Raw genomic sequence first — 27702 nt, 5'->3', positions numbered from 1 at the left:
TCGGGACTAGTAGCCATTGATAGCCTTCTCGTCTATGAATTTCTCCAATCCCTTTTTAAAGCCATCCACATTGGTGGCCATCATTGCATCTTGTGGGAGTGAATTCCATAGTTTTATGTGCTGTGTGAAGTACTTCCTTTTATCTATCCCACATCCCCCACTTTATGCAATGACCCTAGTTGCTGGTATTATGAAAGAGGGAGAAGAATGTCTCCCTGTCTTCTTTCTTCGCACCATGCTTAATTTTGTACACTTCTGTCCCCCCGGCTTGCCTTTTTTCCAAGCTAAGCAATCCCAGCCATTGCAACCTTTCCTGAGTGTACTATCGAAATGGGTTTCACACCTGTCACTATCAACACCAAGTTCATGTTACAACATTTTGTACACTCAAGGAAGCAAATGAATTTCTAAAACATAAAAAGATGCATATTTTTGTGCCGTGAAATCCTAACATCTCACCTTGTCTGTTTTGTAGACTTCCATTCAAAAACAGCGACGGGTACCATTAATATTCAAGTAGAGGATGTTAATGATAACTGCCCAACTCTTGTGAATCGCGAGACAACTGTCTGTACTGATGCCAAGTTCATTAACATCACTGCTGAGGATCGAGATGCTCATCCAAATGGTGGCCCTTTCACTTTCTCTATCATAGATGAGCCTGAAAGGATGTCGGACAGATGGATAATTGGGCATGTAGATGGTAAGTAAGAATCAAGTAGATGGCCTATTTTATGGGTTCTTAATGTTTCTCCCAATTTATTTCTGATCTTCCACTTCAGAGGCAGCTTCGCACCTTGCCAGGGAAGTGCTTTGTGAGAAATGCTCCGTGACAAGTTTTTTGCATGGAGGGGGTGGCTGCCTGCTTTGGTGGCTGCTTGTGCATTTGAAAGATGATAGATGAAAAAGAAAGCATAAATAAATATGTGGAAATGGTGGGATGTTACGCCACCCTGTTCCACTTCCCAAAATACTCCACAGCAATTCCAGGTCTATGTGCAATTCGGTGCGGGGATGACATATTTAAAGAGTTGCTGCTTCTTTCAGATTCCACCTGGTTATATCCTTGCTGGCCCAGTATGGTGGGAGGAGTTCTGAGCAGTCAAGTCAAATTTGTAAGCGTCCCGGGATATTTAAGTGTGTATATCCAGACACATTGTGTTAAAGAAGGATCCATACAGAGTCAGTGTAGAGTTAAAGAATGAAAGGAGAAAAGCTTAGACAATTGTACTCTCCTCAGATTCTTTGTTGCTGAGCATTTCCTTGTTTATTTGTCCTTATTTATTGATTGATTTGAAGAGGGCCAACAAATTGAGGCTCAATCCAGACAAGATGGAGGTAGTGTTGGTGGGTGGTTCATCTACCCAGCTGAGTAGGTGTTCAACCTCAGGCCCATGGGCCAAATCTGGCTCACCTGGAATCCCAGTCTGGCCGTCCAGGGTTCCCCAGATGGCCTGTGGAGGCTGGTGGCTCCTATTTCAGCGGGGTGGTGAATCTACTCTGGGTTTCAGTCAGAACTCTAAAAGAGCTATCCAAGGTGCTGAACCTATTTTGGGGATGGGGTTCAGCACCTTGGGTAGCTCCTTTAGACTTTGTACTGAAACCCAGAGTGGATTCACTGCCGTGCTGAAATAGGAGCCACCAGCCTCCCCTGCAGATGGCTGTGCCCCCTTTCCCCTGCCTGCCGACCGTTTGGGGGTTCCCTAGCTTTTGTATGTTTTTTCCCCGTTCTAAAAGGTTGAAATGCCTCTCCAAAGGGTTGGCTTCTGGCAGTAAGAGCTTTAAGCTAGAGCATGCTGGGGTGTTTGGTATCTTTGGCCCACCAATGGAATGCACCCCCTAAGAGCTTTTCCAAAATTAAATGTGGCGCTCAGCCTGAAAGAGGTTTGACACCCCTGCCCTAAAGGATCAGTTTCGTAGCTAGGGGGTGCTCTTGGGTCCAGCATTGTCACTGAAGGCACAGTCGGCCTCTGTCCCACAGAGCACTTTTTCTCAGCTTAGGCTGATACACCAGCTATAACCCTATCAGGACAGTGATAGCCTAGCTACAATTGTCCATGCTTGGTAACCTCTACTTTGGATAACTGCAATGTATTATTATTCATGGTGCTGCCTTTGAAAATGGTCCAGAAAATTCAGCTGGTCCAGAATAGGGCAGCAAGGTTGTTAAAAGAAAAAATGGAGGAGGGATCGCTTCCTTTCAAATTACGTCTGACTCACATTGCATCCATTGAAAAGAAGTGTAGTAGTTTCAGTTGTGCCTGAAAAGAAATGGGATAGCACCCCGCACCCCACTTTGAGCACCAGCTGAAAATAAAACGAGGGAGAAATCCTCTGCAGATTTTCTGCTATCGTCCTTCAGATGGGAAGCTTAAGAAGGTATCACAAGCCACACCCTCAAGCACGACATATGGCTGAGGAAAGCTCTTTGCATTCTCTGCAGGGAGCCGATTGAATTTCTTGGCTACTTGTGAAATGTCTAACACAACAGTTTGCTACATTAAAGAGAAACATCTACTGCACTCTAATAATTTTAGTTCTATAAACCTGTGCATAGAATATGCCGTTTTCAAAGTGGAACAGCTAGAACTGCATTTGTCTCATAATGTGACTTGGGGAAGGATCCAGCTGTGTCTGGCCACCAGCACTAGTGATATTGTGCTAGCTGAAACCAGGAAAGGTGTCACGCTTGCAAACACTATTGACATTGTGAAAAGGTTGGTTTCTGCTAGCCCAAGGTCAATAGTTCTAGCAGCTGGACACCGTTGGATCTTCCCCTTGGTTCTTCAGAACTGGAATGGGGAACATTTGACCCTCCCAGATGTTGCTGGTCTGCACATCCATCTTCTCTCACCATTGGCTATTGTCATCCCCCAACATTTGGAGGGTGACATGTTCCCCAGCCCTGCTTTAGAACATCAAACTGGTAACCCTAAAGTTGGTTCCTGCTTTGTTAACTAAATCCTTTTTGTTAACTAAAACGAGATTTCTAATTTCAGCCACTTCTATTCCATGGCTTTTACACTAATTTGCCTTTGTTGCCGTTTTCTTCCCCACGAAGGAAATAGAGCACAAGTTGTACCACAGGATGTGAAGCCTGGCATATACGAAGTTCCACTCTTAGTGAAGGATAACGGAGGCCTCAGCTGTCCTGAACGGCAAATCCTAAAAGTGCACGTGTGTGACTGTGTGGAAGGTGCTGGCTGCAGAGAGAGTATCATCGGCTCCTCAGTCATGCTAGGCCCCGCTGCAATTGCACTGATGATTCTGGCATTTTTGTTGCTGCTGCGTAAGTAACCAGTGTTACTCCATAAGGACTGGATGCATGCTGTGTACTGCGCAAGGATCTGACACAATGGCTCCTTCATTCAGGGGCATGCAGTCTTTCAGTTGGATCCAGATTGAATCATGCTTAGAGTAAACCCGTTGAAATCAGTGGGACTCGAGTTAACCATTACTAACTTAAGTCTCATTGATTTCAGTGCATCTACTCCAAGCATGACTAAATCTGCATCCAGCCCTTTTACTTAATTTTAAAAAAGGAAACTGGGTATGATCCAACCAAAGTTAATCACCTTCTAAATAATCTCCCGCTGAAACCAATAGGCTTTAAGAGTATGTAACATTCCAGGCGTTTGCGTATGATGCAGTAGGGAGCATAGGGAACATTAGATTTTTCTTTGGAATCTGCTTGAAGGTTGTGCTTCTCTTGTCTCTTGCCCAAACCTCAGTTTTCTAATTCTGCAAAATTCCATCTGGCAGCTTGGCAGAAAAGCCAGGCAGGCAGCCAGGAACATTCCCAAACTGGCAGTAGCGTGATAAGGTCAGCACTGTGCGTGTTAAAAATAATAACAATCAAAACACTGTCCCAAGAAGAGCTGAATCCTGAAACACTGAACTGTGGAGATTATTTTCCTGCATTTGCTCATAAGAACACAGGAACACAAGAAGAGCCATCCTGGATCACACATGAGGGCCTGTCTAGTCCAGCAGTCTGTTCCCGTAGTGGGCAACTAGAGGCCCCGTTGAGAAGGCCAGAAGCAAGACGGAAGTGCAAGAGCAGCCTCTGATTTGAGTTCCCCAGCAGCTGGTGTCCATAGGCATACTGCCTCTGAAACCGGAGAAAATATATACCCATCTCGACGAGTGACAATATCATCTGTGAATTTGTTTTATCCCCTTTTAAAGCCATCCAAGTTGGCGGCCAACACCATTTTCTGGCACAATTCTACTTCTGTTAAAGGGGGTGGGGTGAGGGGCAAGGAGCTCCACGAGGCTAGAGGACACTAAACGCCTGTCCCCTGATGGTTGGAAGTAATTTCTCTGCCTCTCAGCCAGAGTCCAGGATTTCACAAGCTGCACACTTGTCCTCATGTTTCAAGCCTCCCTTTACAGCCATGAGGGCCAGAAACCTTGTTTTATTTATTTAGTTTTAGTGAAAGCTGGGGATTTCAAGGTGCTGGATATTGCCCTTAATAACAAATTCTGTGTTTGGAAGGTACTGTTGCGAAATGAGCACAGCCCTGGATGGATGGAGCCTGCTTTAATAACGAGCAAGCTGAAAAGAAAGGAAATCGCTTACTACTGTTACTGTACTGTTAATGTTCTGTGTTGCTCTCACCACATTGGAATGTTAAAATGAGCTTCCAGACAGGGTAGATCAGTGTGGATCTGATACACTGCCTGTTTATCATAGTGCAGTGTTTGCATTAGGTTGCTATTTTTCTAGAACATTTTAGTATTTTGAATTGATTATGGGGTGTTTGGTTATCTAATGCAGATGGATACTGGCTTTGTTTTCATAAATGCCAACACCTTTGTGACTTTTCCTGATATTTGAATCTTCGGTTGTTCATTGAAACACTGTGTCCCTTCTCAGTTGTGCCTCTCTTACTGCTGGCGTGTCGCTTTGGATCAGGTGCTCTGAAAAACATTGCACAAATACCCAGTACTGGCGAAGAAAACGTGGGTATCTGGAACAAGGAAGAGGCAGCACCCGAGAACAAGGTATCCTTGGTTTTGCTCTAGTTTTACATTTGGCACCCTTGAATTTCAATTTCCCACATAGCATGGTCCTATACATGTCTACTCAGAAGTAAGTTCCAATGAGTTCTGTGGGACTTACTCCCAAGTAAGTGTGCATGGGGTTGCAGCCCAATGCATATTTTAGACAATGGATTATGTTACATAGAAGAGTACAGGTGCTTTTGACTTGTATCTGTCAGTTTAAATAAATACAGTGTGATGAATGTGCAAAATTAGAAAGACTGGGCGCGGTGGTTGAAGAAATATTGGTGGAGGGAGTGTGAAGGCCCACAATCCTACACATGGTAACTTGGGAGCAAGCCCCATTGAAATCAAGGGGGCATAGACTGCAGTCCTACTGGCTTACCTGGGAGTAAGTCACATTGAAATCAATGAGGCTTCTGACTAAACATGTATTGGATTGCCTTGTTAGGCCTAGGGGTTAGATCCAGATTTAGTCATAAGTAAAATACACCCATTGACCCCCATTGCTTTAGTGGGTCTGCTGTCCATCTGAATAATCTGGATATAACCCCAGATGAACATAGGCAGGATCAGGCTGTGACGAAGCTATTCTCAAACTAATTCTTCCAGAACAGCTGTACTGCCTTGGGTAGGGAGGGAAGTTAGCTAAGAGGCTCCACTTATCCAACAGATATTCCCATTGACCTGGGAAACTGCCAGAGCTGATATTCTGAAAGGTGCTGGGGGGAATGCAAGTGGCCAAATCTTTGGGCATTTGTTCCAATATTCCATTTCCTCTCAGCCATTATAAATCTCTTCTTCCTTTTCTCTGAGTAAGAAGCACACAGAATTCTGATACTGAATCAGGTTAGCCTCCTAGCCAACCCGTCTGCTGTGAGTTGTTTGCTGACTTCAGCACGCCTCCCCAACTATGTTTAATTTTACATTTTTATTGCTGCCTTTGATGTTAGGCATTCCAGTTCCTCGTCCCCCCTGCTAGTTTGGGGAACAGCTCTGCCTCAAAAATCGTTGGCGGCACAGTGGGCGGTGGTGGTTCTTCTTCTGTGACCAAAGAGCAGTACAGCAACGTTCAAATGGCCGATGGGCGGTGGGAAGAGCAGACGGCTCTTCTTTCTCATGCTGGCCATGGAGGCGTGGAGTCTGGAGGGGGCTTAGGCATGGCCGCGGGAGGCGGCATGGCCGCGGGAGGCGGCATGGCTGCGGGAAGGACCATGATCATGAGTGGCGGAAGAACTATGACCCTGGGAAACGGAGGTACCATGAATGAAGAATTCTTAAGGAGTTACTTCTGTGAAGTAAGTTTCCACCTTCTTTGAGAAACTCACTATCTTGATCCACATTCCCTTCCCCCCCAGGAATTGTGGGGCATTTCTATTTTCCCATACACGCATACCCCTCACTTCTATTAGGATTGGTTTGGGTGGTTGCGCTGTCTCTCTCCCTCGCAGATAGAGCTGAGCCAAAAAAGCCACCCCACCTCTGCATTTCCATTCACCGACCATAAAAATAGGATAGCATATTCACTGATTTCTAAGCGGGCGGCTGGGAGAAATGCTTCATATTTTCCAGTGGTGGAAGCTTACCAGGACAAGAAGTGCCATCCGTGTCTTTTTTCATCCGTGTCATTTGGCTGCAAGCAGAAGAAGCGGTGGCTCTCTTCATGGCAGCTCAGTTGTTCGCCCTTTTTCCCATAATACCTCACATCAGATGATACTGTGTCCCAACATAGCATCATTCCAGAGGTATTGTTGGTTAAAAGAATGCCTCTGGAATGTCATCGCATCAGAATGTAGCATCATTTGAAGTGAGCCATTATAGAGAACCATGGCTTTTGAAAAGAGACCCACTGCTGAGTGGCCAAACTGCACTTTAAAAAAGGGAAGGAGAGAGGAAAGACACCAACGATGCTGTGTGTTGGGTTAGCAAAAAGATGCTGACGACACTTGTCCAAATCAGCACCCCATCCCTGAAAATATGGAGACATTTCATCCCACCTTCCCCTCCCCCCCATTTCTCTCTGTCCTTCATCACCACCCAAAGTTAAAAATGAAAATGAAAAAGCAGAACTTAGGTTGAATCCAATGAAGACTTTTTTTCTTTTTTTAATCCCTGCATGTGATTAAGATGCAAGCAAATCAGGGAGGGGGAAGGCATAATCCTCCCCTTCCAGCGCACACTTCCCAAATCTGAATTGGAGCTAGGCACACTTACTCTAAAGTTTTAAAAAAAAGCTCGGCTACACACTACACAATTTACGTAATGTGTAGTTTGACCTTCAAAGTCAGCCTTCCCCAGTCTGGTGCTCTCCAGATGTTTTCAAATACAACTCCCATATTCTCTGACCATGAGCCATGCTGGTTGAGGCTGATGAAAGATATAATCCAAAGCACCTGGTAGACATTAGATTGGGGAAGGCTACTCAAAGCGACCTCCTTCCCCAATCTGTACACAAACCCCAAACATGGTTCATTACAGTTTGCCAGCTAGAATTTATTGGACGCATATATAAATAATGATTATCTAAAAATGTAACGTATGCTAATTCTGACCTGTACAGTTAGCATAACAAACTGCTTAAATCTTGTGAGGTGGGGGACAGAGAAAAATAGTACTTGGCGAAAGGGAATAAAACTGACAAATTGTCAGGGATTGCTAACATGTAGAAGAGCCTTCTCTAACTTGGTGTCCATCTGATAGTTTGGATTACAACTCCCACTATCCCTGGTCATGCTGAGTGGGGCTTATTGGAATAATAGCCCAAAGCATCTGGAGGATACCAGGTTGGAGAAGTCTGGTGTAGAAAGTTGGGAGTTTGGCAGTACAGAAAATGAAATACTTTGAAAGGGTTCTAAACATCCTGGAATCCTGCTGCCAAAATTTGAATGTTGTGGTTCATGGTTTTGCCACCTATAAGGCAAGGGAATACTCCAGGATTGTTCTGGATTAAAGCCTAAGATGTACACGGTAACAGCAATGTAGTTTGAAAATGTTTATGTAGCATTGGTGGTTGGCTGATGTTTATGTTAAAGAAAATTATAATTTCTGAAACATGAATGCTCATGGTTCTTATTCTTCCATGTTTTAGAAAGCTGATGCTTTTGCTGATGAGGATGAAACACATCTTGCAAAAGATTGCCTACTAGTTTACTCTCAGGAGGAAGAAAGAGATTCTCCACATGGCTCTGTTGGCTGCTGCAGCTTTATTGAGGGTGACTTTGATGACCATTTCCTGGATGACTTGGGAGACAAATTTAACACTCTGGCTGAGATTTGTATGGGCAAACGCACAGGCATGGAAGTTGGACAGTACAGCTCTCCAGCCCTGAAAGATGCAAGTCCTAGCTCTGCAAAGAATGAGTCAGATGTACAGTACTTACATCAGCAGAATGCCTTGAGTTCAGAACTCACCTATACTTCAGGGCCTAGCTACCAGTTACCTGAACCTGTGAAAGGTGTTGGTTTCGAAGGTGTGACCAAGGTGTCAGTAAGGTCTATTCCTGACCCTGTGGTCAGTAGCAGCAATGTTGTAGTGACAGAAACGTCATATGGGGCAAGACCCCCGACAGTAATCCTTGACCCTCAGTTGAAGGAGAATGTGGTAGTTACAGAGAGGGTGCTTGCCCCAGCTTCTAACTTGCAAGATATGTTAGAAAGGCCTGCTGGAGTCTTTCCAGACCTCTCAGATTCAAAATACGTCCTTGTAAGAGAAAGGGAGAGGGTCCTTGTACCTAACTCTGACCTAAAGACTTCCTTAAGCATCCCCAACTTATCAGAAGGACAGAATGTGGTAGTAAGCGAGAGGGTGGTGACTCCCACCACTGGTATGTGGACCACAGCAGAACCATCTACCTATTCTGACATTGATAGGCAGGAGCAGATCTTTATCTCTGACCCATTTTTTAACCAAGCCAGCCCACAGGAAACACTTCCCTCTGGGTCCACCATTAGCAAGTCCTCAACGGTAAAAAAATACAGCTCCGTGCAGTATACACGCTCCTAGGTGGTGTATTTTCATCCATCGCTTTGTATTTACATTTACCATTGACAGGATTAATGCAGGGGTGGGTAGCCTGCAGCCCTAAGGCTGTATGTGGCCCTCAGCCTAATTTCACACGGCCCTCAGCCTAATTCCCAAAGCCCTTTGCATGCAGTTAGTTCAGACCTCTGGCAAGAGGGATCTGTCCCTTTCCTGGCAGCCTGGCTGCATGTGAAGGAAAAGGAAGAGTGAGACAAAAGGGGGTGGCAGAAAGAGAAAATGGCTGATTCACCCACTTTTGGCTTTGGCCCTGCCCACATGCAGCCCCTGACAGAGAAACGTTACCCACCCCTGAATTAACAGATGGCTTTCTCAAGGTTGAATATATTGCTTTGCTTTCCTCACGGTATTTTCTATAAGAAAAAACTCCATAACAACCAAAGAAAATACATCAACCCTAAACACACTTACTAGGGAGTAAGCCCCGTTGAACACAGTAATACTTACTTCTGTGTTAAATATTCATTGGATTCCACTGTAAAAGAACTACTGCAAGGGGCAACTCAAGCTGCAGAGCTGGAAAGAATGCTACCAATAAATAATAGCACCAGCCCCCATATACTATCATAGCTGTGCACATTGCTGGGTCCCGGTGATAGTCCAATTGAGGTCAGTTTGATTTATCTCATTATGCAGGAACCTTCAAACAGCTGTTCCTCACTAACCTGCAGTGTGGCCCTCAGTGGATTGCTTCAGAATTAAGTGCAGGGAGTTCACTAGATTCTTCCCTAGCAAGTGGGATTGGCATTGCAGCCCAAGGCCAGAGTATTACAATTTAATTTGATTAATCATATTGACGTCAAGGTTAAATTTTCCAACAGTGCAATCCTAAGCATGTTTGTTCAGATGTCAGTCCCATTGAGCTCAATGGGTCTTACTCCCTACTAAGTGTATTTAGGAGCACAGCCTTCAGACATGTTTTAACTGGTTTGTGGCTGAAGCAATTTAATGGCAACAGGAAATATGCATATTCCCTAAAAGAGTGGGTATCTCACTCCATTTTTAGGGTTTTTAAAAACAAGATTCCTTCTTCAGATTTTCACATGCTTAAAAGCAAAGATGAATTTAAAAAGAGGAGGAGTGAACATGGGAAATCCTGTGAAATCTTGTTTCATATATTTACAACCCACTTCAAAGATAAGCCTGATTTATCTTTATGCAAATATTTTTGGGAAGTATTGTATTTGAACAGGCTATCGCATTATTTCTGGGGGTTTCTGGAACAGTGCTAAGTAGTTAGAAAGGACACGTGGGATTGCAACAAAATGTTGCGGTGTAGAATGTTCCTGTTCAGTGTTCCAGACAACAAGCAACTGCATTCCATTCTCCCCACCACCCCATACATATGCATGTGCGTGCATGCATAGTCAGTTGCCATTCCATGCCCACTGAGCATGCTCAGTCCTCATTGGACTGTTTTGTGGGGTGGGGGTTCCTCAAGATGTTTGTACTTCTACGGACCTTGGGGCTCCCTCAGGCATCGGTGTAATGTCATTTTAGCTACATAAAGACCAGCACCTGGAGACTTGAGTTTACTGTTAATATCTTCAAGTTACATTCTTCTTTGTATATGAAAGGGTTCCTATCCTGTACATTTAGGGGATCAGCAACTGGGGACTCAAGGCCAAATCCACCCACTTTCCTCAAGGAGCATGAACTGAATTACTCTGGAGTTATATCTAGGTGAGCTTTGCATTGCTAACAGGTATTGGAGTCCTTTTTCAACATGTAAACAGATCTTATAGTTAGCCTCAATTGCTTCTGCGGGGCACTAAGAAACTTTAGTTAAAAACCAGAACTAGATCTCTGTACCCTTAACATGGTATGTCCTATGAACGTAATATACTCATGGAACTCCCCAATCCACAAGGGCTACCTCATTCATTTCACTGGAGGCATCTGATCCATGTGTGTGAACCTGTGGAAGCAGATTGGCTTCATCCATTGAAATGAATGGTGAACTCACATGCAAGAAAACATTGTGTGTGCCCATCTCTGGATTGCGCGAGGGTTGCCTTTTCAAAGGACACAGTAAACAAGTGTGTGTGTGTGTGTGTACAGTAGAGTCAGTGTGGTGTAGTGGAAAGAGTATAGGACTTGGACAAGGGAGAACTGAGTTCAAACGCATATGCCACTCAATCACGAAATCTTCTTAGTGCCCTATTATCATTTATATAGGGTTGGATCCAGATCTGCCTTCCATTGATGGAAGGGCTCCGCTCACAGAAGGTGACTTTGCCTGATTTGGGGGGATCTTCCCTTTTCCCTTGCCCCTTCTACACCACAGCTTGTCCCATTCAGCAAGGTCCCCTGATTCTATTTTGCCTGTTCGGGGGGCTGGAGGGGATACTGCAGCAAGGAGGGGATGGGGAAGTCCGTTTCTACCAGCCAAGTTGCACGCGCCAATATCTGGATCCATTGCATACACTTTTTATTGTTTGTATCACACATTTTATAAAGGCCTTTGGCTAAAAGCAATAAATATGATTGACTGTTATGCCCTGGCCTACTCTCTTTGGCTCCCTCTGTCATTTTGTACATAACATGCCTGTTTGATAATTAAACCAAAAAATGAATGAGATGAAAATCATACCATAGTAAATGTATTTTAATGTTTAGACAAAATAAACTTCCATTAAAGGAACTTTTTTAATGGCAAAAAAGGACATCAGACACTGCTTATTTTAAGTTTTGCTCTGTTTATAATGTACAGTTATACGGTGGGCTTATATATATGGTGCAAATGCTATACTGAGACTAAAACCACACTGGTAGCTCACAAAGGACTTACAGATAATTCCCTTTTCCCTTCTCATCTGGAATATGGACATAACCTCCTTCTTTTCAACAGGTGATATGGATTTCTGGATCTTTAGTTTTATAGTATCTTTTATATTTTGCACTGATTTCATATTTGAGGGGTGGGTGGGTTGTGGTGTAATTTTCTGTGGACTTTCAAATTAAATAAACTGTGGTATTGAGTATCTTTAGCTGGAAAAATCATTAACTTTCAGACCACTGTCAGAACTATTGGGCACAGCGCATCAAATGTTAGTTGCTATTAACACCCATTGAAACCTATGTAATGGGGCATTGATCCAGGTTGTTTGCATGTTTACTCAGAAATGAGTCCCACTGAGTTCAGTAGGACTTCACATACAAATAAATGAGCTTAGGATTGCAGCCTCAGTGAGATTTTGTTGTTGGATCGGTTCGCACCCTGCAATCATTAAAAGAAAGAAGTTTTCTAATGAGAAACAAACTAAATTGACTGTTTAGTTAATTATTGATAAAAGTGTTGAGACATGGGTCTAGTTCTCAGCGGTGTGATAAGCCTGTGACTGAAAGTGTGTGTGTTGAGGGGGTGGGGTGTCTGTGCATGTTTATTTGGCCATAAGTCTCACTTTGTACTATGAGCCTTACTCCCAGGGAAGAGTTCGTACCTGGGAGTAGGTCCAATAGAATTCATTGGGGCTTACTTCTGAGTAAATACACGAAGGATTGTGATGTTGACGTGGTGCACATATACCCTTCTCAGTCTTATTATGTCACATCACTGAGAACTAAGCAGTAAAATAAGGGGAATAAAAAGTTGGGACTCGCAGTTGCCAGAAGGCCAGCATACACCAATTTGGTACATCTGACGTTCAGAAGACCATTCTGTCTAGAAACATGGTTGGGAACGTGGGAAGCTGCCTTTTGCTGAGTCAGGACCATCGGTCCATCTAGCCTGATGCTGTCGATCCTGACGGGCAATGGCTCTCCACGGGTTCGGACACGTTTTTCCTACCCTGCTTACAGATGGCAGAGATTGAATCTGGGACCCTTTGTATGCAACACATCTTCTCTACCGCTGAGCTGTGGCCCCTCCCAAGGGTTGGGCTGCAGGGGCAAGGGTGGCAGGTGGTGCAACCCACGTTGCATGGGATCCTCAGCCCTTTTGCATCAGAGAAGCTACACCAGAGGTCTGTGATAGAATCTCCCTTTTCCCTTCCAAAAGCAGCCACAGGGATCCCAATTTGGATCAGGGTGCAGGGAGTGGGTTACCGTTCTCCCGATGTGCCAATTCCCCGATGCAAATTCAAAACATACCACAGCTGCTATTGACCGCAGAGGGGGAAACATACAGGAAGAAATATGAGTGCCTGCATGTTTTCCCTTTTACATCTAAAAGGGGCCCTGAGTGGGAAGCAATTTGCACTGGGGAATTAGTATAGTGGGAAAGAGTTAGCCTCTCTCCCTCACCCTTATGCAATTGCCGTGATCCAGAATAGGACACATGCATGCCTCCTGGCTACTTTGAGGAAAAGAAAAAGACATTGGGAAAACAAATGGGCTTTCTACATCATGTGCCGTTTGGCCCCCTGTTAGCTAACCAACAGAAATCAGGAATTACTAAAGGATTCCTGTGCCCTGTTGTGTCTGCCAGTATAAATTAGCTCATCTGTTTCCCATGATGCCTCTTGGGTGATGAGCAGCAGAGTAACAGCTTTTAGGGTTTGTCTAGACTGGGATGAAATTACATTACCACAAGGTCAAGTAGAAAGCCTATTCCCAGGCCCTCACTAACTCCAGATTCCTCAGTCCCAGTCCAAATCTCTAGTCACAACACCACCCTTTCTACTTGTTCTTTCATGCCACTAGATGGCGCACTCCTCAAGCTTGCAAAAGTCATTGACGACGACTGACGAGATCAGAGGTGGACTTGTGCACATCACAAAACCGCCTTCTTCAACCTGGTGCCTTCCAGATGCTTTGGACTTTGACTCCCATCAGCCCTAGCCAGTATGGAGGTTGTCATCCAAAACATCTGGAAGGCACCAGGTTGGAGAAGACTAACTTAGAAGTTTGCATTATGTAGCTACATGTCAGAAATCATCTGTTTTTGAAAGTGAAAAGGAAAAAACACCAAACTGACACTATCGGTATGTTCATGCTAGGTGTGTTACAGCAACCTTTGGCAGCTGAGACAAGATAAAATAAAAAAGCAGGAGCTGCCCCATCGTAAACGCAGATAACAGAAGTAAACACTTGGAAGCAAGACATGCATTACCTTCTAACCCTGAACCAGCAGTGGAAACATCTACATAGACTTGATGCAGTGGGGGTTAAAGGGCATCGGTGTAATGTCCTGTCCCACACATACACACACACACACAGACACCAGCCTTTCTAGATGCTGAGATCAGATGTGGTGACATAGCCAGGGAGGCCTAGATTCTCAGGCAATGGTATCCCTATATAGGAAGCACAGCACTTGCAACTGTGGACCTGTGTTAAAAGGAAAGTCTACTCGAGGCCTTTCTGTATATGCAATTCATGCACATTTCTTCATTTTTGTATTCCACTCTTGTCAAGGTGGAGCTTCTGTTCTGAAGTAGCAGACCCAGCTCTTTAATAAGGGACGGGAGACATTTTTGGACCGAGGGCCAAATCTCCAGCTTGGAATGGTCTTGGGGGCCGCGTTCTAGAGCTGCCAGGGCTCAAAGTGAACTGGGCGGAGCTTTGTTGGGAATGAAGTTACAGCAGTTGATCGCGCAACTGAGGAGCTGCAGTTCTGGCAGAAAATGACCAGGGCTATGGGAAAGTGATGGGAGGGGTGTTCTGACTTGCAAAAACTGATTTAAAAGGTGGGGGAGAGGAAAATGGGGATGATTGATCAAAGGAAAACTTAAGGCAAATGGGCGGGGAGACCCAATGATGCTGGGAAGTGGTGGAACAAGCTCCACAGGCCAGATTGGAATCCCCACTGGGGCGAATTAGACCTGCTAGGTGGGATTCCACTCCCTTGTTTTAAAATCTAATATTTAGCGTCTCTCAAACGAGAAATATTTTAAATCTGGGAGAAGCGTTATTGCCCTCTCTTAGTGCATTTATGACTGTTGCAATAGCTAGGTGCAGTATGACCCCACAAGTGAAATGATGGGCACTTATTGTCCGTAGCATGTGACAAAGCCCAGAGGGGTAGCCCTGTTAGTCTGTTGCAGCAGAAACAGCAAAGATGCTAGTGGCACTTGAAACACTCACAATTTTATTGCAGCATACATGTCTATGGGCAAGAGCCATTTTCACCAGGTGTATGAACTGTTCTCTTCAGCTGGCAGATACACCCATGAACACGCATGCACTATACTAGTCAGACCACATCTGGAGCACTGTGCCGAGTTCTGGATGCTGCACTTTAAGAAGGATGTTGACAAACTGGAATGGGTTAGAGGAGTGCAACAAAGATGGTCAGCAGTGTGGAAACCAAGTCCTGGGAGGAAAGTCTGAAGGAGCTGGGTATGTTTAGCCTGGAGAAGAGAAGACCCAGAGGGCCGTGATATCACTCTTCAAATATCTGAAGGGCTCTTACATAGAAGAAATCATTTTCCTCTGCTGATCCAAGGGGCAGGACTCAATCTAATGGGCTTAAATTACAGGAGGGTAGATTTTGGCTGAACATTAGGAAAAACATCTTAAGAGAGCAGTTCCTCAATAGAAGCAGTCCCCTAAAGGGATGGTGGACCCTCCCTCCATGGAAGTCTTGACACAGAGCTGGGCAATAGGGATGCGTGAGAATTTTGGCTTTGCTTGGAAGACATGTGCACATACTCTATTTGAAGCCCAGAACACAAGCGTGAGCATGAGCATGTGTCCACTGAAAACATTCACAAATTGTCAAACAAGTGCATGCACTCATCTCACTCCTGATTCAAAGTTTGATTTGCGCAAATTTCCTAATTTGCGCAAAATTCCTAATTTGCACAAATTTCCTCAGACAATATCAACCCTGTTTTCGTCTGTGGAGGAAATTTGTGCAAATTGGGAAATGTGTGCAGATTTTGGGAGATTTGCACAGATCTCCCATTTGATTGCATCTTGATTTGCACAAAGCAAGCAGCGATCACAAACGCAAACAGGAATCAAGCATGAGGAAAGTGACAAGACAATTTTTGGAGAATCCTAGTGATTTTGAACACTTATTCGCCCATCCGTCCTGGGCAATCATCTGTTGGGAATGCTCTGGCACTGGATTTCCTGCACCAAGCAGGGGTTTGGTTTGGATGGCCTACAAGGCTGCCTCCTATGCTTCTATGAGTACAGTGTAGTGTAGTGGCGAGAGTGACGGACTGGGAGCCGGGAGATCCGGGTTCTAGTCCCTGCTTGGCCATGGAAGCTCACTGGGTGACTTTGGGCCAGTCACAGACTCTCAGCCCAACCTACCTCACAGGGTTGTTGTTGTGAGGATACAATGGAGAGGAGGAGGATAATGTAAGCCACCTTGGGTTCCTTGCAAGAGGAAAAAAGGCGGGATATAAATGCAATAATAAATAATAAATAAATAAATAGAAGGACCAGTAGATGGAGGGCAATGTTATTACAAAGTGAGGCCAGAAAACCCAACAATCCAAGAGATCGGTGTGTTGCATTACTATGCAGAGGACAAAGGAAAACAAGGTTCAGTCAAAAGAGTAAACTATCAAAGTGGAGGTGACCTACTCCCAACTAGTGATGATTTAGCAAAGCAAGATAAACGGTGTCCACAAGCTCTCTGAAAGAGGGACAATTAGTTGCTGTAGTGAGCTAGCCACTCCCAAACTCTCCTGGGCCATAGCCTGGTCAAGTCGAATTCACAAATGAATTCCAACTCAGCAGCTTCACATGTGGAGTGCCCCTTTGAAGGCTTTTTGAAAAACTGCTATGGTGACTTTGTATGCACATTTGCCAAATGAGGATAACACTTCATGCGTCTGGCCCATGAGGGCTTATACCATGAAGGTGTATATGTGTCCTTAAGGTGCCATCAGATTTCTTTGTTGTTTGCAGTATGAGTGGCGGAGTGATGCCAACTTCTTCCTTCATGCTCACGCCATTCCGTGAACATTGTGTGTGTGTGAAATTAATTTAAAATAATCAAGTGTTGCTCGCCCTCACTTTACTAGTGTGTATGTACTGACATTGGGCTGGATCTAGACTTGGTCATAGTTTGAGTAGGCCCATTTAAATCCATGGGACTTAAATTGGTCATGACTAACTTGCCCAACTGATTTCAGTGGGTTTCCTCTAAGCCAGCCCAGTGTTCTTTAAAAGTGGAGGTACAGCAGCAAGATGAATTCCCTGGAGCAATGCCCAACCATTTGCGAACTGTACACTTAGTTGGCATTTCTGCAGGGGTGAAGGACCTGTGATTCTCCCATTGTTGTTGGACTCCAACCACCATCAGCCCCAGCCAGCAACATCTGGAAGGGTGGTTTAAAGGTTTTGCAGTTAGAGGCAGGAGTGCACATCTAACCAGATGTTTATGAAAGGGGGGACTGGAACAAGTTAATCACACACACACACACACACCTGTGATGTGTTACAAAGGCTGTGCTATGCTTTGGTGGATCATTCAGAATACCAGTGAGTGTCCCTGACCAGACAGAGCCAAACACACAGATCCAGGCCTGCAAAGCAGTGCACAAACCTGCTGTTAAGAATAGGATCTCAATGTTAAATGCATTGCAGAGTTAACATTCATGCATTGCTGACAGCCACCCATGCTGTCCCCGCAACCTCCAGGCAGGTATAACAACACAACTGGAGGTTTTTAAGACCTGATGGTCTTACCTTCCTTTTGGGGGGGAAAGGAACAAGAAAAAAAAGACAAGAAGCTCCATTGTATGTAATAGTCATGCAGGCAATGAATAGAGAAACCAAGCTCACTGTCAGAAAACCTAAATCTACCCCAGTGGAAGTATGAGATTTATATTGGAGAGGAGGAACTGCAAATAGCAAATGAAATGTATAATTACACAAATGTACTGACTGCCCATCTAATTCAATTTATGATCTCTTAATCTTCTTTGGTTGGCATTTAGCAACTAGGGATGGACGAAAGGGACTTACCTGGTCCCGCAGCTTGCTTCGCGGTGGGGGGGAGGCGCTTCGGTTCTCCCCCCGAAGTTCAGGCGAGGGGGGAGAGGCGCCCCGCCTCGCCCGGCCGAAATTCAGGCCGGGGGGAGGCACCCCGTCCCTCGCGGCTGAAATTCAGGCCAGGGAGAAGAGCCCCGTCTCCCCGGCCGCGAAAAAAAAAGTAAAGTAAAAAAAAAAACACACACACCCCTGATAGGCTACGTAACGATTTACGTAGCCTATCACGGCTAGATTTCCAAAGTCAGCTGTGATAGGCTATGTAAATCGTCACGTAGCCTATCATGGGTGACTTTGGGAAGAAAAAAAAAGCGCGTACGCAAATGGCGGCGCCCATGGGGCGCCGCCATTTACATTCCTTAGTTTGGCACATCTAGTCTACGTAAAGATTTACGTAGACTACGGTGAAAATAAGGGAACGCTATTTGCATTGACCGTATTTTCGCCGTAGTCTACATAAATCTTTACGTAGACTAGACGTGCCAAACTAAGGAACGCAAATGGTGGCGCCCCATGGGCGCCGCCATTTGCGTACGCGCTTTTTTTCCCAAAGTCAGCCGTGATAGGCTACGTGACGATTTATGTAGCCTATCATGGCTGACTTTGGAAATCTAGCCGTGATAGGCTACGTAAATCATTACGTAGCCTATCACGGGTGTGTTTTGTTTTTTTCCCCTTTTTTTAAATTTTGCAATGGCGGCAGCGGCAGCCGGTCAGAAGACCGGATGCCGACGCCGCCGACGCCGAAATGCCGCCGAAACGCCGCTGGGACCCGCCGCCGAGAGGGACATTCGCAGGAGGTAAGTCCCATCCCGGGGGGGGCGGAGAATTTCACCACCAATTTCAGGGGGCCGAATGCGTTGGCATTCGGCCTCCCCGAGATTTGGGGAGAAATTCTCCGCCATCCCTATTAGCAACAGACTTAAAAATTGAAGCCAGCAAGACAGATTTATTTAGGTTCTGTACAATCTCTGCCCCCTTCATGGATCACTGCCTTGTTGTGGCAAAGGGGCTTGCGTAACTCAGTGAAGCCATAAGCTATGCCGTGCAGGGCCACCCAAGACGGACAGGTCATGGCAGAGAGTTCTGACAAAATGTGGTCCACTGGACAAGGAAATGGCAACCCACTCCAGTATTCTTGCCAAGAAAACCCCATGGAACGTATCACAAGGCTAAAAGAGATGACGCCGGAAGATGAGCCCCTCAGGTCGGAAGGTGTCCAATATACTACTGGGGAAGAGCAGAGGGTATTTCCAAGTAGTGCCAGAAAGAGTGAAGCGGCTGGGCCAAAGCCGAAAGGACACTCAGCTGTGGATGTGTCTGGTGGTGAAAAGAAAGTCCGATGCTGTAAAGAACAATATTGTTTAGGAACCTAGAATGTCAGATCAGTGAATCAAGGTAAGCTGGAGGTGGTCAAACATGAGATGGCAAGATTGAACATCGACATCTTGGGAATCATTTGTGTACGCGCTTTTTTCCCCAAAGTCAGCCGTGATAGGCTACGTGACGATTTATGTAGCCTATCATGGCTGACTTTGGAAATCTAGCCGTGATAGGCTACGTAAATCATTATGTAGCCTATCACAGGTGTGTTTTGTTTTTTTCCCCTTTTTTTAAATTTTGCAATGGCGGCAGCGGCAGCCGGTCAGAAGACCGGCCGCTGACGCCGACGCCGCCGAAATGCCGCCGAAACGCCGCTGGGACCCGCCGCCGAGAGGGACATTCGCAGGAGGTAAGTCCCATCCCGGGGGGGGCGGAGAATTTCACCGCCAATTTCGGGGGGCCGAATGCGTTGGCATTCGGCCTCCCCGAGATTTGGGGAGAAATTCTCCGCCATCCCTATTAGCAACAGACTTAAAAATTGAAGCCAGCAAGACAGATTTATTTAGGTTCTGTACAATCTCTGCCCCCTTCATGGATCACTGCCTCGTTGTGGCGAAGGGGCTTGCGTAACTCAGTGAAGCCATAAGCTATGCCGTGCAGGGCCACCCAAGACAGACAGGTCATGGCAGAGAGTTCTGACAAAATGTGGTCCACTGGACAAGGAAATGGCAACCCACTCCAGTATTCTTGCCAAGAAAACCCCATGGAACGTATCACAAGGCTAAAAGAGATGACGCCGGAAGATGAGCCCCTCAGGTCGGAAGGTGTCCAATATACTACTGGGGAAGAGCAGAGGGTATTTCCAAGTAGCGCCAGAAAGAGTGAAGCGGCTGAGCCAAAGCCGAAAGGACACTCAGCTGTGGATGTGTCTGGTGGTGAAAGACAATCCGATGCTGTAAAGAACAATATTGTTTAGGAACCTAGAACGTCAGATCAATGAATCAAGGTAAGCTGGAGGTGGTCAAACATGAGATAGCAAGATTGAACATCGACATCTTGGGAATCAGTGAACTAAAATGGACAGGCATGGGCGAATTTAATTCAGGTGACCATCATATCTACTATTGTGGGCAAGAATCCCTTAGAAGAAATGGAGTAGCACTCATAGTCAACAAAAGGGTGGGAAAAGCAGTACTGGGGTACAATCTTTAAAATGATAGAATGATCTCAGTACGAATCCAAGGCAAACCATTCAACATCACAGTAATTCAAGTCTATGCCCCAGCCACTGAGGCCAAAGAAGCTGAGGTTGATCGGTTCTATGAAGACCTACAACACCTTCTAGAACTAACACCAAAAAAAGATGTCCTCTTCATCATAGGGGATTGGAATGCTAAAGTAGGAAGTCAAGAAATCACCGGGATAACAGGCAAGCATGGCCTTGGTGTACAAAATGAAGCAGGACAAAAGCTAATAGAGTTTTGCCAAGAGAATACGCTGATCATAGCAAACACTCTTTTCCAACAGCACAAGAGATGACTGTACACATGGACAGCACCAGATGGTCAATATCGAAATCAGATTGATTATGTCCTTTGCAGCCAAAGATGGAGAAGCTCTATACAGTCAGTCAAAACAAGACCTAGAGCTGACTGTGGCTCAGATCATGAGCTTCTTGTTGCACAATTTTGGCTTAAATTGAAGAACGTAGGGAAAACCACTAAACCATTCAGGTATGACCTAAATTATATCCCTTATGAATATACAGTGGAGGTGAGGAATAGATTTTAGGGATTAGACCTGATAGACAGAGTGCCTGAGGAACTATGGACGGAGGTCCGTAACATTGTTCAGGAGGCAGCAACGAAATCCATCCCAAAGAAAAAGAAATGCAAGAAAACCAAGTGGCTGTCTGATGAGGCTTTACAAGTAGCTGAGGAAAGAAGGGAAGCGAAAAGCAAGGGAGAAAGGGGAAGATATATCCAACTGAATGCAGAGTTCCAGAGAATAGCAAGGAGAGACAAGAAGGCCTTCTTAAATGAACAATGCAAAGAAATCGAGGAAAACAACAGAATGGGAAAGACTAGAGATCTCTTCAAGAAAATTGGAGATCTCAAGGGAATGTTTTGTGCCAAGACGAGCATGATAAAGGACAAAGAAGGCAGGGACCTAACAGATGCAGATGAGATTAAGAAGAGGTGGAAAGAATACACAGAAGAACTATACAGGAAAGATCTTAATGTCCCTGATAGCCATGATGGTGCGGTCACTGAACTTGAGCCGGACATCCTCGAGAGTGAAGTCAAGTGGGCCTTAGGAAGCATTACTAACAACAAAGCTAGTGGAGATGACAGTATTCCAGCTGAGCTATTTAAAATCCTAAAAGATGATGCTGTTAAAGTGCTGCATTCAATATGCCAACAAATTTGGAACACTCAACAGTGGCCACAACACTGGAAAAGGTCAGTTTACATTCCAATTCCAAAGAAGGGCAACGCCAAAGAGTGTTCAAACTACCACACAATTGCGCTCATTCCACATGCCAGCAAGGTGATGCTCAAAATCCTACAAGCTAGGCTTCAGCAGTATGCGAACCGAGAACTACCGGAAGTACAAGCTGGGTTTCAAAGAGGCAGAGGAACTAGAGATCAAATCGCCAACATTCGCTGCATCATGGAGAAAGCAAGAGAATTCCAGAAAAACGTCTATTTCTGCTTCATTGACTACGCTAAAGCCTTTGATTGTGTGGATCACAACAAACTGTGGCAAATTCTTAAAGTGATGGGAGTACCAGACCACATTACCTGTCTCCTGAGAAACCTGTATGAGGGTCAAGAAGCAACAGTAAGAACCAGACATGGAACAACCGAGTGGTTCAAAATTGGGAAAGGAGTACGACAAGGCTGCATATTGTCGCCCTGCTTATTTAACTTATATGCAGAGTACATCATGAGAAATGCCGGGTTGGATGAATCAGAGGTCAGAATTAAGATTGCTGGGAGAATTATCAACAACCTCCGATATGCAGACGATACCACCCTAATGGCAGAAAGCGAAGAGGATCTCAAGATCCTCTTGTTGAGGGTGAAAGAGGAGAGTGCAAAAGCTGGTTGCACTCTCCTGCTCTAGCACAAGTAGACTTCACACTACCTGATCTGGTCTTAAAAGATATTTATTTATTTTTATTTCATTTCATTTCTATACCACCCAAAAGATAGACATCGGTCTACGGACATTCAGTATGTTCCCAGCTGAGCAGAGGTATGAACCCATGTCAAAGCCATATCAGTGAGGACATATTTGAGAGATGATAATAATATGACTAGGTTTGATAACCAATGTCTTCTAACTCCAAGGGTGCAATCCTATGGCGGCTAGACAGCAGCTAGACGGCCATAGGATTGTTTGGTTCTGGGAACTGAACTCAGAGCCCACACTCTAAGGTCAGTCCCCAGAACACCACCTCCCTGCCGCCGCCACCTCAAAAGAGGTGCGGTTCACCTCAGGCTCTGCGTTCGGAAGAGCAGCATGGAGCAGGGCAAAAATGGGTGTTCCCAGGAGTGGGGAAGGGCAGGGAGAGCAGAAATGCTAGTACAGTGCTTCCTATCCATCATCCGGCTTCACACACACACACACATGCTCCAAGGTCCCACAGCTGGACAGCTGAAATCAGCCATCTAGCCATGAATGCAGGGCAGCCAGAGCGCAGAGGAGAAGGTCCCCTCCGTGCGCCACCCCCCTTACATTGGATAGGGGGTTGCCTCCGAGTTCGGAGATGGCTGCCTCTCCACATAGGATTGCTCCCTAAGGAACTCTTGTATAGAGCACTGCAAATACATAGGCTGGAAGAAGCGAGATCCCATCAGATGAGATTACACAGGACCACTAGCCAGCTGGGAAAGTTCCAGGCAAGGAAGAATCAGGGCAGCCCTGGCAGTCCACCACCACCACCACCACTCCCAGGACATTATGCTGCTTCTCCTCATCTGCTTCTAGAATGCAAGACAGCCAGTTCAAAGCTATGATCTGTTTCCCTGGGCCCACACATGCAGGTTGTTGCTCTCAAGCCAGTTCTTTGTGACTGACCTGACCAAGCAACAGTTAACAGTTTTAAAGGTTTCCTTGCTTTGGTGAAGTGGTGAAGTGGCCAGTTAATGAACAGGTTGAGGAAGTCTGATCCGTGAACATCCAGTGTGTTGACAGCTGAGCAGAGACTCGGACCCAAACCGAAGTCTTACCAGTTGGGCCATTCATTGTGGATCCCAGCACAAATGGCGAAGAGCTCCCCAGGGAAGGTGGTGCTCCATCCCACAGTCCTTGGGTTGGATGCAGATTTAAGCTTGGTCAATAGTGCTGGTGGACATGGGCTTTCCTGCAGCCTCTTCCCATGGCAGCTGCTCAAAAGCTCCCTGAAAATGCTACACCAAGTGTTAGGAGATGCTTCTGTATGGGGTGGGCTGTGGTGTGGAGGGGGGATCTCCAAAAATCAGGTGGAGAGAACTTCTCCAAGCAGAAGGTAGGTCGTGGATCCAACCCAACACGTGGGACCACTGTATTACAGAAATAAGTGACGCAAGGATGGCACCTATGGAAATATATGAATAGCAACTAAGAACATAAGAACATAAAAGGAGCCATGCTGGATCAGGCCAAGGGTCTATCTAATCCAGCAATCTGTTCACACAGTGGCCAACAGCTATCCAGGGGAAACCCACAGGAAACCCACAAGCAGGACACAAGTGCAACAGCACCCTCCTGGCCATGTTCCCCAGCTACTGGTGTACATAGGCTCATTGCCTCTGGTACTGGAGGTAGCACATAGCCAACAGGACTAGTAGCCATTGATAGCTTTTTCCTTAAGGAATTTATCTATAAACTGAGCAATAGAGTTGGCTGTTTGGGTATCAATGCGGTTGTTCTGTATAACTCTTTCCATTCCTACTTCTTTATGCCATAAAGAAATAAAGGCCCCTCCTGGACCGCCTGGAGGGGTTGGGCATTGGAGACACTGTATTGCGGTGGTTCCGGTCCTTCCTCTCCGGCAGGTACCAGAGGGTAGCACTGGGAGAGGAGGTTTCGGACCCGTGGCCACTTACTTGTGGGGTGCCACAGGGTTCCATCCTCTCCCCGATGCTATTTAACATCTATGTGAAGCCGCTGGGGGCTATCATCAGGAGGTTTGGGGTGCAGTGTCATCAATATGCGGATGACACGCAGCTCTACCTCTCATTCAAATCTTCACCAAGGTTGGCCATAGAATCCCTGTCCAAATGTCTGGAGACGGTGAGTGGCTGGATGGGGAGGAATAAGCTGAAGCTGAACCCTGACAAGACCGAGGTACTTTTGGTGGGAGACAAGAGGAGGCTGGGGGATGTTGACCTGGTGTTGAATGGGGTACGGCTACCCTTGAAAGACCAGGTCCGCAGCCTGGGGGTCATTTTGGACTCCCAGCTGTCCATGGAGGCTCAGGTGTCAGCTGTGAGCCAGACAGCGCTGTATCAACTCCATCTGATACGGCGGCTGCGCCCCTTCCTTCCCGACCATCTGCTCCCATCGGTAGTACATGCCCTGGTCTCCTCTCGTTTAGACTACTGTAATGCGCTCTACGTGGGGTTACCCTTGAAGACGGTTCGGAAGCTGCAGCTGGTACAGAACGCGGCGGCTCGCCTGATTAAAGGCAGCCGCCGGCGAGATCACATCACTCCAGTGCTGAAGGAGTTGCACTGGTTACCAGTTGTTTTCCGGGCCAAATTCAAGGTGTTGGTTTTGACCTTTAAAACCCTATATGGTTCCGGCCCAGCCTATCTTAAGGAGCGCCTCCAGCAACACCAGACAGGCCGCTTAACAAGATCAGCCTCAGATGGCCTTCTCTCTGTCCCATCAGCCAGGACAGCTAGACTGGTGGGGACGAGGGAGAGGGCCTTCTCTGTGGTGGCCCCCACTCTGTGGAACTCCCTCCCTAGGGAACTCCGTCATGCCCCCTCTTTAATGAGCTTCCGTCGTGCATTAAAAACGTGGTTGTTCAGGCAGGCATTTGGGGTAGGTTAGGGTATTTTAAAAAAAAAAAATATGGTAAAATTTTATTGTTTTAAATTGTTTTATGGGGGTTGTACATCGCCCAGAGTGGCTGGGTGACCAGTCAGATAGGCGATTAATAAATTTAATAAATAAATTTAATAAATAAATAAATAAATAAGGTTTTACATCAGTGCCCCTTTCATGTTTCTAAAACAAAAACCACCAATCTCTCAGCTCCACCAATAGCTGTAACCCTTTTTTTAATATTCGCCAGTTTGTTGCCTTCTGCAGCTGAGCTGGTTTGATCGCTTCTCAGAGGTTTAGTGTTTTCGAACCAAGCAAAAGAGTTTAAGAAAAACAAGAAAGTACATGTGGAACCTGGCACAGAAAAACCAGCAAGAAATTACATTCAGTCCAGGAGAGAGGAAACCTGCAGTACAAAAGCAAGGAAAGAAGGCCTTGAAATCCTCAAAAAAGTCTTCATGAATGAAGCATTGTTTTCCCTTTAAAAACATGGAAAGAGAAGGACATAAAAGGCAGGGTGTGGCCTCAGCAATAAATGAGGGAGGGAAACAGAGAGGCTAAATTAGGGCCAAACTAGATGAGACCTTGGAGAGCTGTAATTTGATATCCCAACTCTTAAAATAGGGGTGGGGGAGAGGAATAGCCACAGGGCGAAGGGGGCAATTCAGTTCCAGACTGTGGTGCTGGGGGAAGGGTGACCCTTCCCTTCCATGCCATTTTCCCAATGAAAATTATCCCCCTGTTATTTGTTCCATTACCGCTTATAGCAAGGACTAGGAGAGGTGATCTTCATAGGAAAAATAGCTTGTGTGAAGGTTTAAGCTGCTGCCCTCCCCCCACCCCCCGGTATCATTGTCCTGATCCAAAGTGCTGCCCAAATTTTTATTTTTATTTTTTTTAAATTAAGAGATGGAAGGTCGGATGGCTCATCTCCAATGTCTTATCTAGCTTGGCTCTACAGTAAACATAGTAGGGGTAGGGGTAGACAACTCATCATATGGAAGAGATCCACGGGCCTATGTTTGTGTTTTATTGTCATTATGTCATTAACCTTCTCTGAATGCTACATGAAGTAGTAACTTGGTAAGCTGCTTTATACCGAGGCAGACAATTGGTCCGTCTAGTTCAGTATTGTTTCCACCAGGGCAACGCAGTGCCCCCCAGATGTTTTTGGACTGCTACAGTTCCCCTTGTCCCAGTCAGTGGCCATGCTGGCTGGGGCTGATGGGAGTTGCAGTCCAAATATCTATAGGGTACCAGCTTGCCTACAGATGGTCTACACTGAATGGCAGCAGCCCCCTAGGATTTTTTGGAGGAGTCTTCCTAGCCCTGCCTGGAAATGACATGGGTTGAACCTGAGGCCTTCTGCATACAAAGCAAGCAATTTACCACCGAACTATGATCCTTGAGAAACAAGAATGAGGAACATAAGAAGAGGGGAAAGGGAGATCTGAATCTTCACCACTGAATATGGAGTGTGTCGAAGAGGAAGCGTGGCTTCAAATTTGCTGCTCTCTTGCTTTCTCTCCCTTTTTCTCTCTCTTTAATGGCTACATGATGATCTAGGGTTGGATCCAGATTTAGACATACTCAGAGCAGACCCATTGAAAATAAGGGGACTTAATCATGACTAACTTGTCCCACTGATTTTAATGGGCCTGCTCTAAGTAAGTCTAAATCTGAATCCAACCCCTAGGATGGATTCAATTATAGATGATCGCAGAGCTTTCTGCTTCTCTTTGGAGGCTTACCTTTGGAAGGAGGGAAATTGAAGGGTCTTATAGGATTTTAGGACTGATTTTTAGGTGTATGAGATCCGCAGCACTATGAGCCAGAAAGGATTGTGCTGCATTAAAATCAACATCTTTAAAAGGCCTTGCTGGGAACACAACTCTCACCTGTTCCCTGCCGCTGTATTCGTGTTAAGGATATTTTACGTTTCTACATTTGGTTTTATATATCCTGTCTGCTCACACGGCTCAACTCCAGGCAAGCAAAACATTGCCAAATGCAGGTTATTTGTCTTAATGAGGAATTCTTGGAGGGTATGGCTTGGGAGGCTACTAATCAAAGTATGAGTCCATGGGAGTTCAAGTGAGTCTACAGGAGCTCAATGACTATCTTCAAGAAGAAAGAACCAAGCCCAGATAAGCTACTATCCGTCTCTTCTGTCTCCCACGTGCCAACCACCCTGTCACTGCTTCAGGTTAATTCAAACACCTATTTGCTGTGGAGTAATAGATTTAAAAGTACCATAAGATGGCTTTAATTACATTACAAGATCATCATTGTTAAGGGTAACCATGATCACTTTCCTATACTACTTGGCAAACCATGAAACTGGAGACCTGGAGTGTGGTAGCAGCAGACCCCTCACCATAAGGCCATTAGTTCAT

The 27702-nt window shown here is 45.6% G+C and overlaps 1 protein-coding gene across 1 annotated transcript in view; it reads left to right on the top strand.

The window, feature by feature from the left end:
* Positions 1-12300, top strand: part of LOC146347020 (desmoglein-2-like) — a 43064-nt gene extending 30764 nt beyond the window's left edge. Inside the window, exons 11-15 of the mRNA XM_084849631.1 lie at positions 476-703; positions 3062-3289; positions 4880-5007; positions 5961-6305; positions 8096-12300. Coding sequence (XP_084705757.1) covers positions 476-703; positions 3062-3289; positions 4880-5007; positions 5961-6305; positions 8096-9010 — 1844 coding nt within the window. The 3' untranslated portion in view covers positions 9011-12300. The remainder of the gene's footprint in view (positions 1-475; positions 704-3061; positions 3290-4879; positions 5008-5960; positions 6306-8095) is intronic.
* The last annotated feature ends 15402 nt before the right edge of the window (positions 12301-27702 follow it).

Source organism: Heloderma suspectum, chromosome 4 (assembly GCF_057233095.1).
Source record: "Heloderma suspectum isolate Gila_16-S chromosome 4, 16-S_ref, whole genome shotgun sequence".
Taxonomy (NCBI): Eukaryota; Metazoa; Chordata; class Lepidosauria; order Squamata; family Helodermatidae; genus Heloderma; species Heloderma suspectum.
This window is presented reverse-complemented; position numbering and strand designations above follow the sequence as displayed.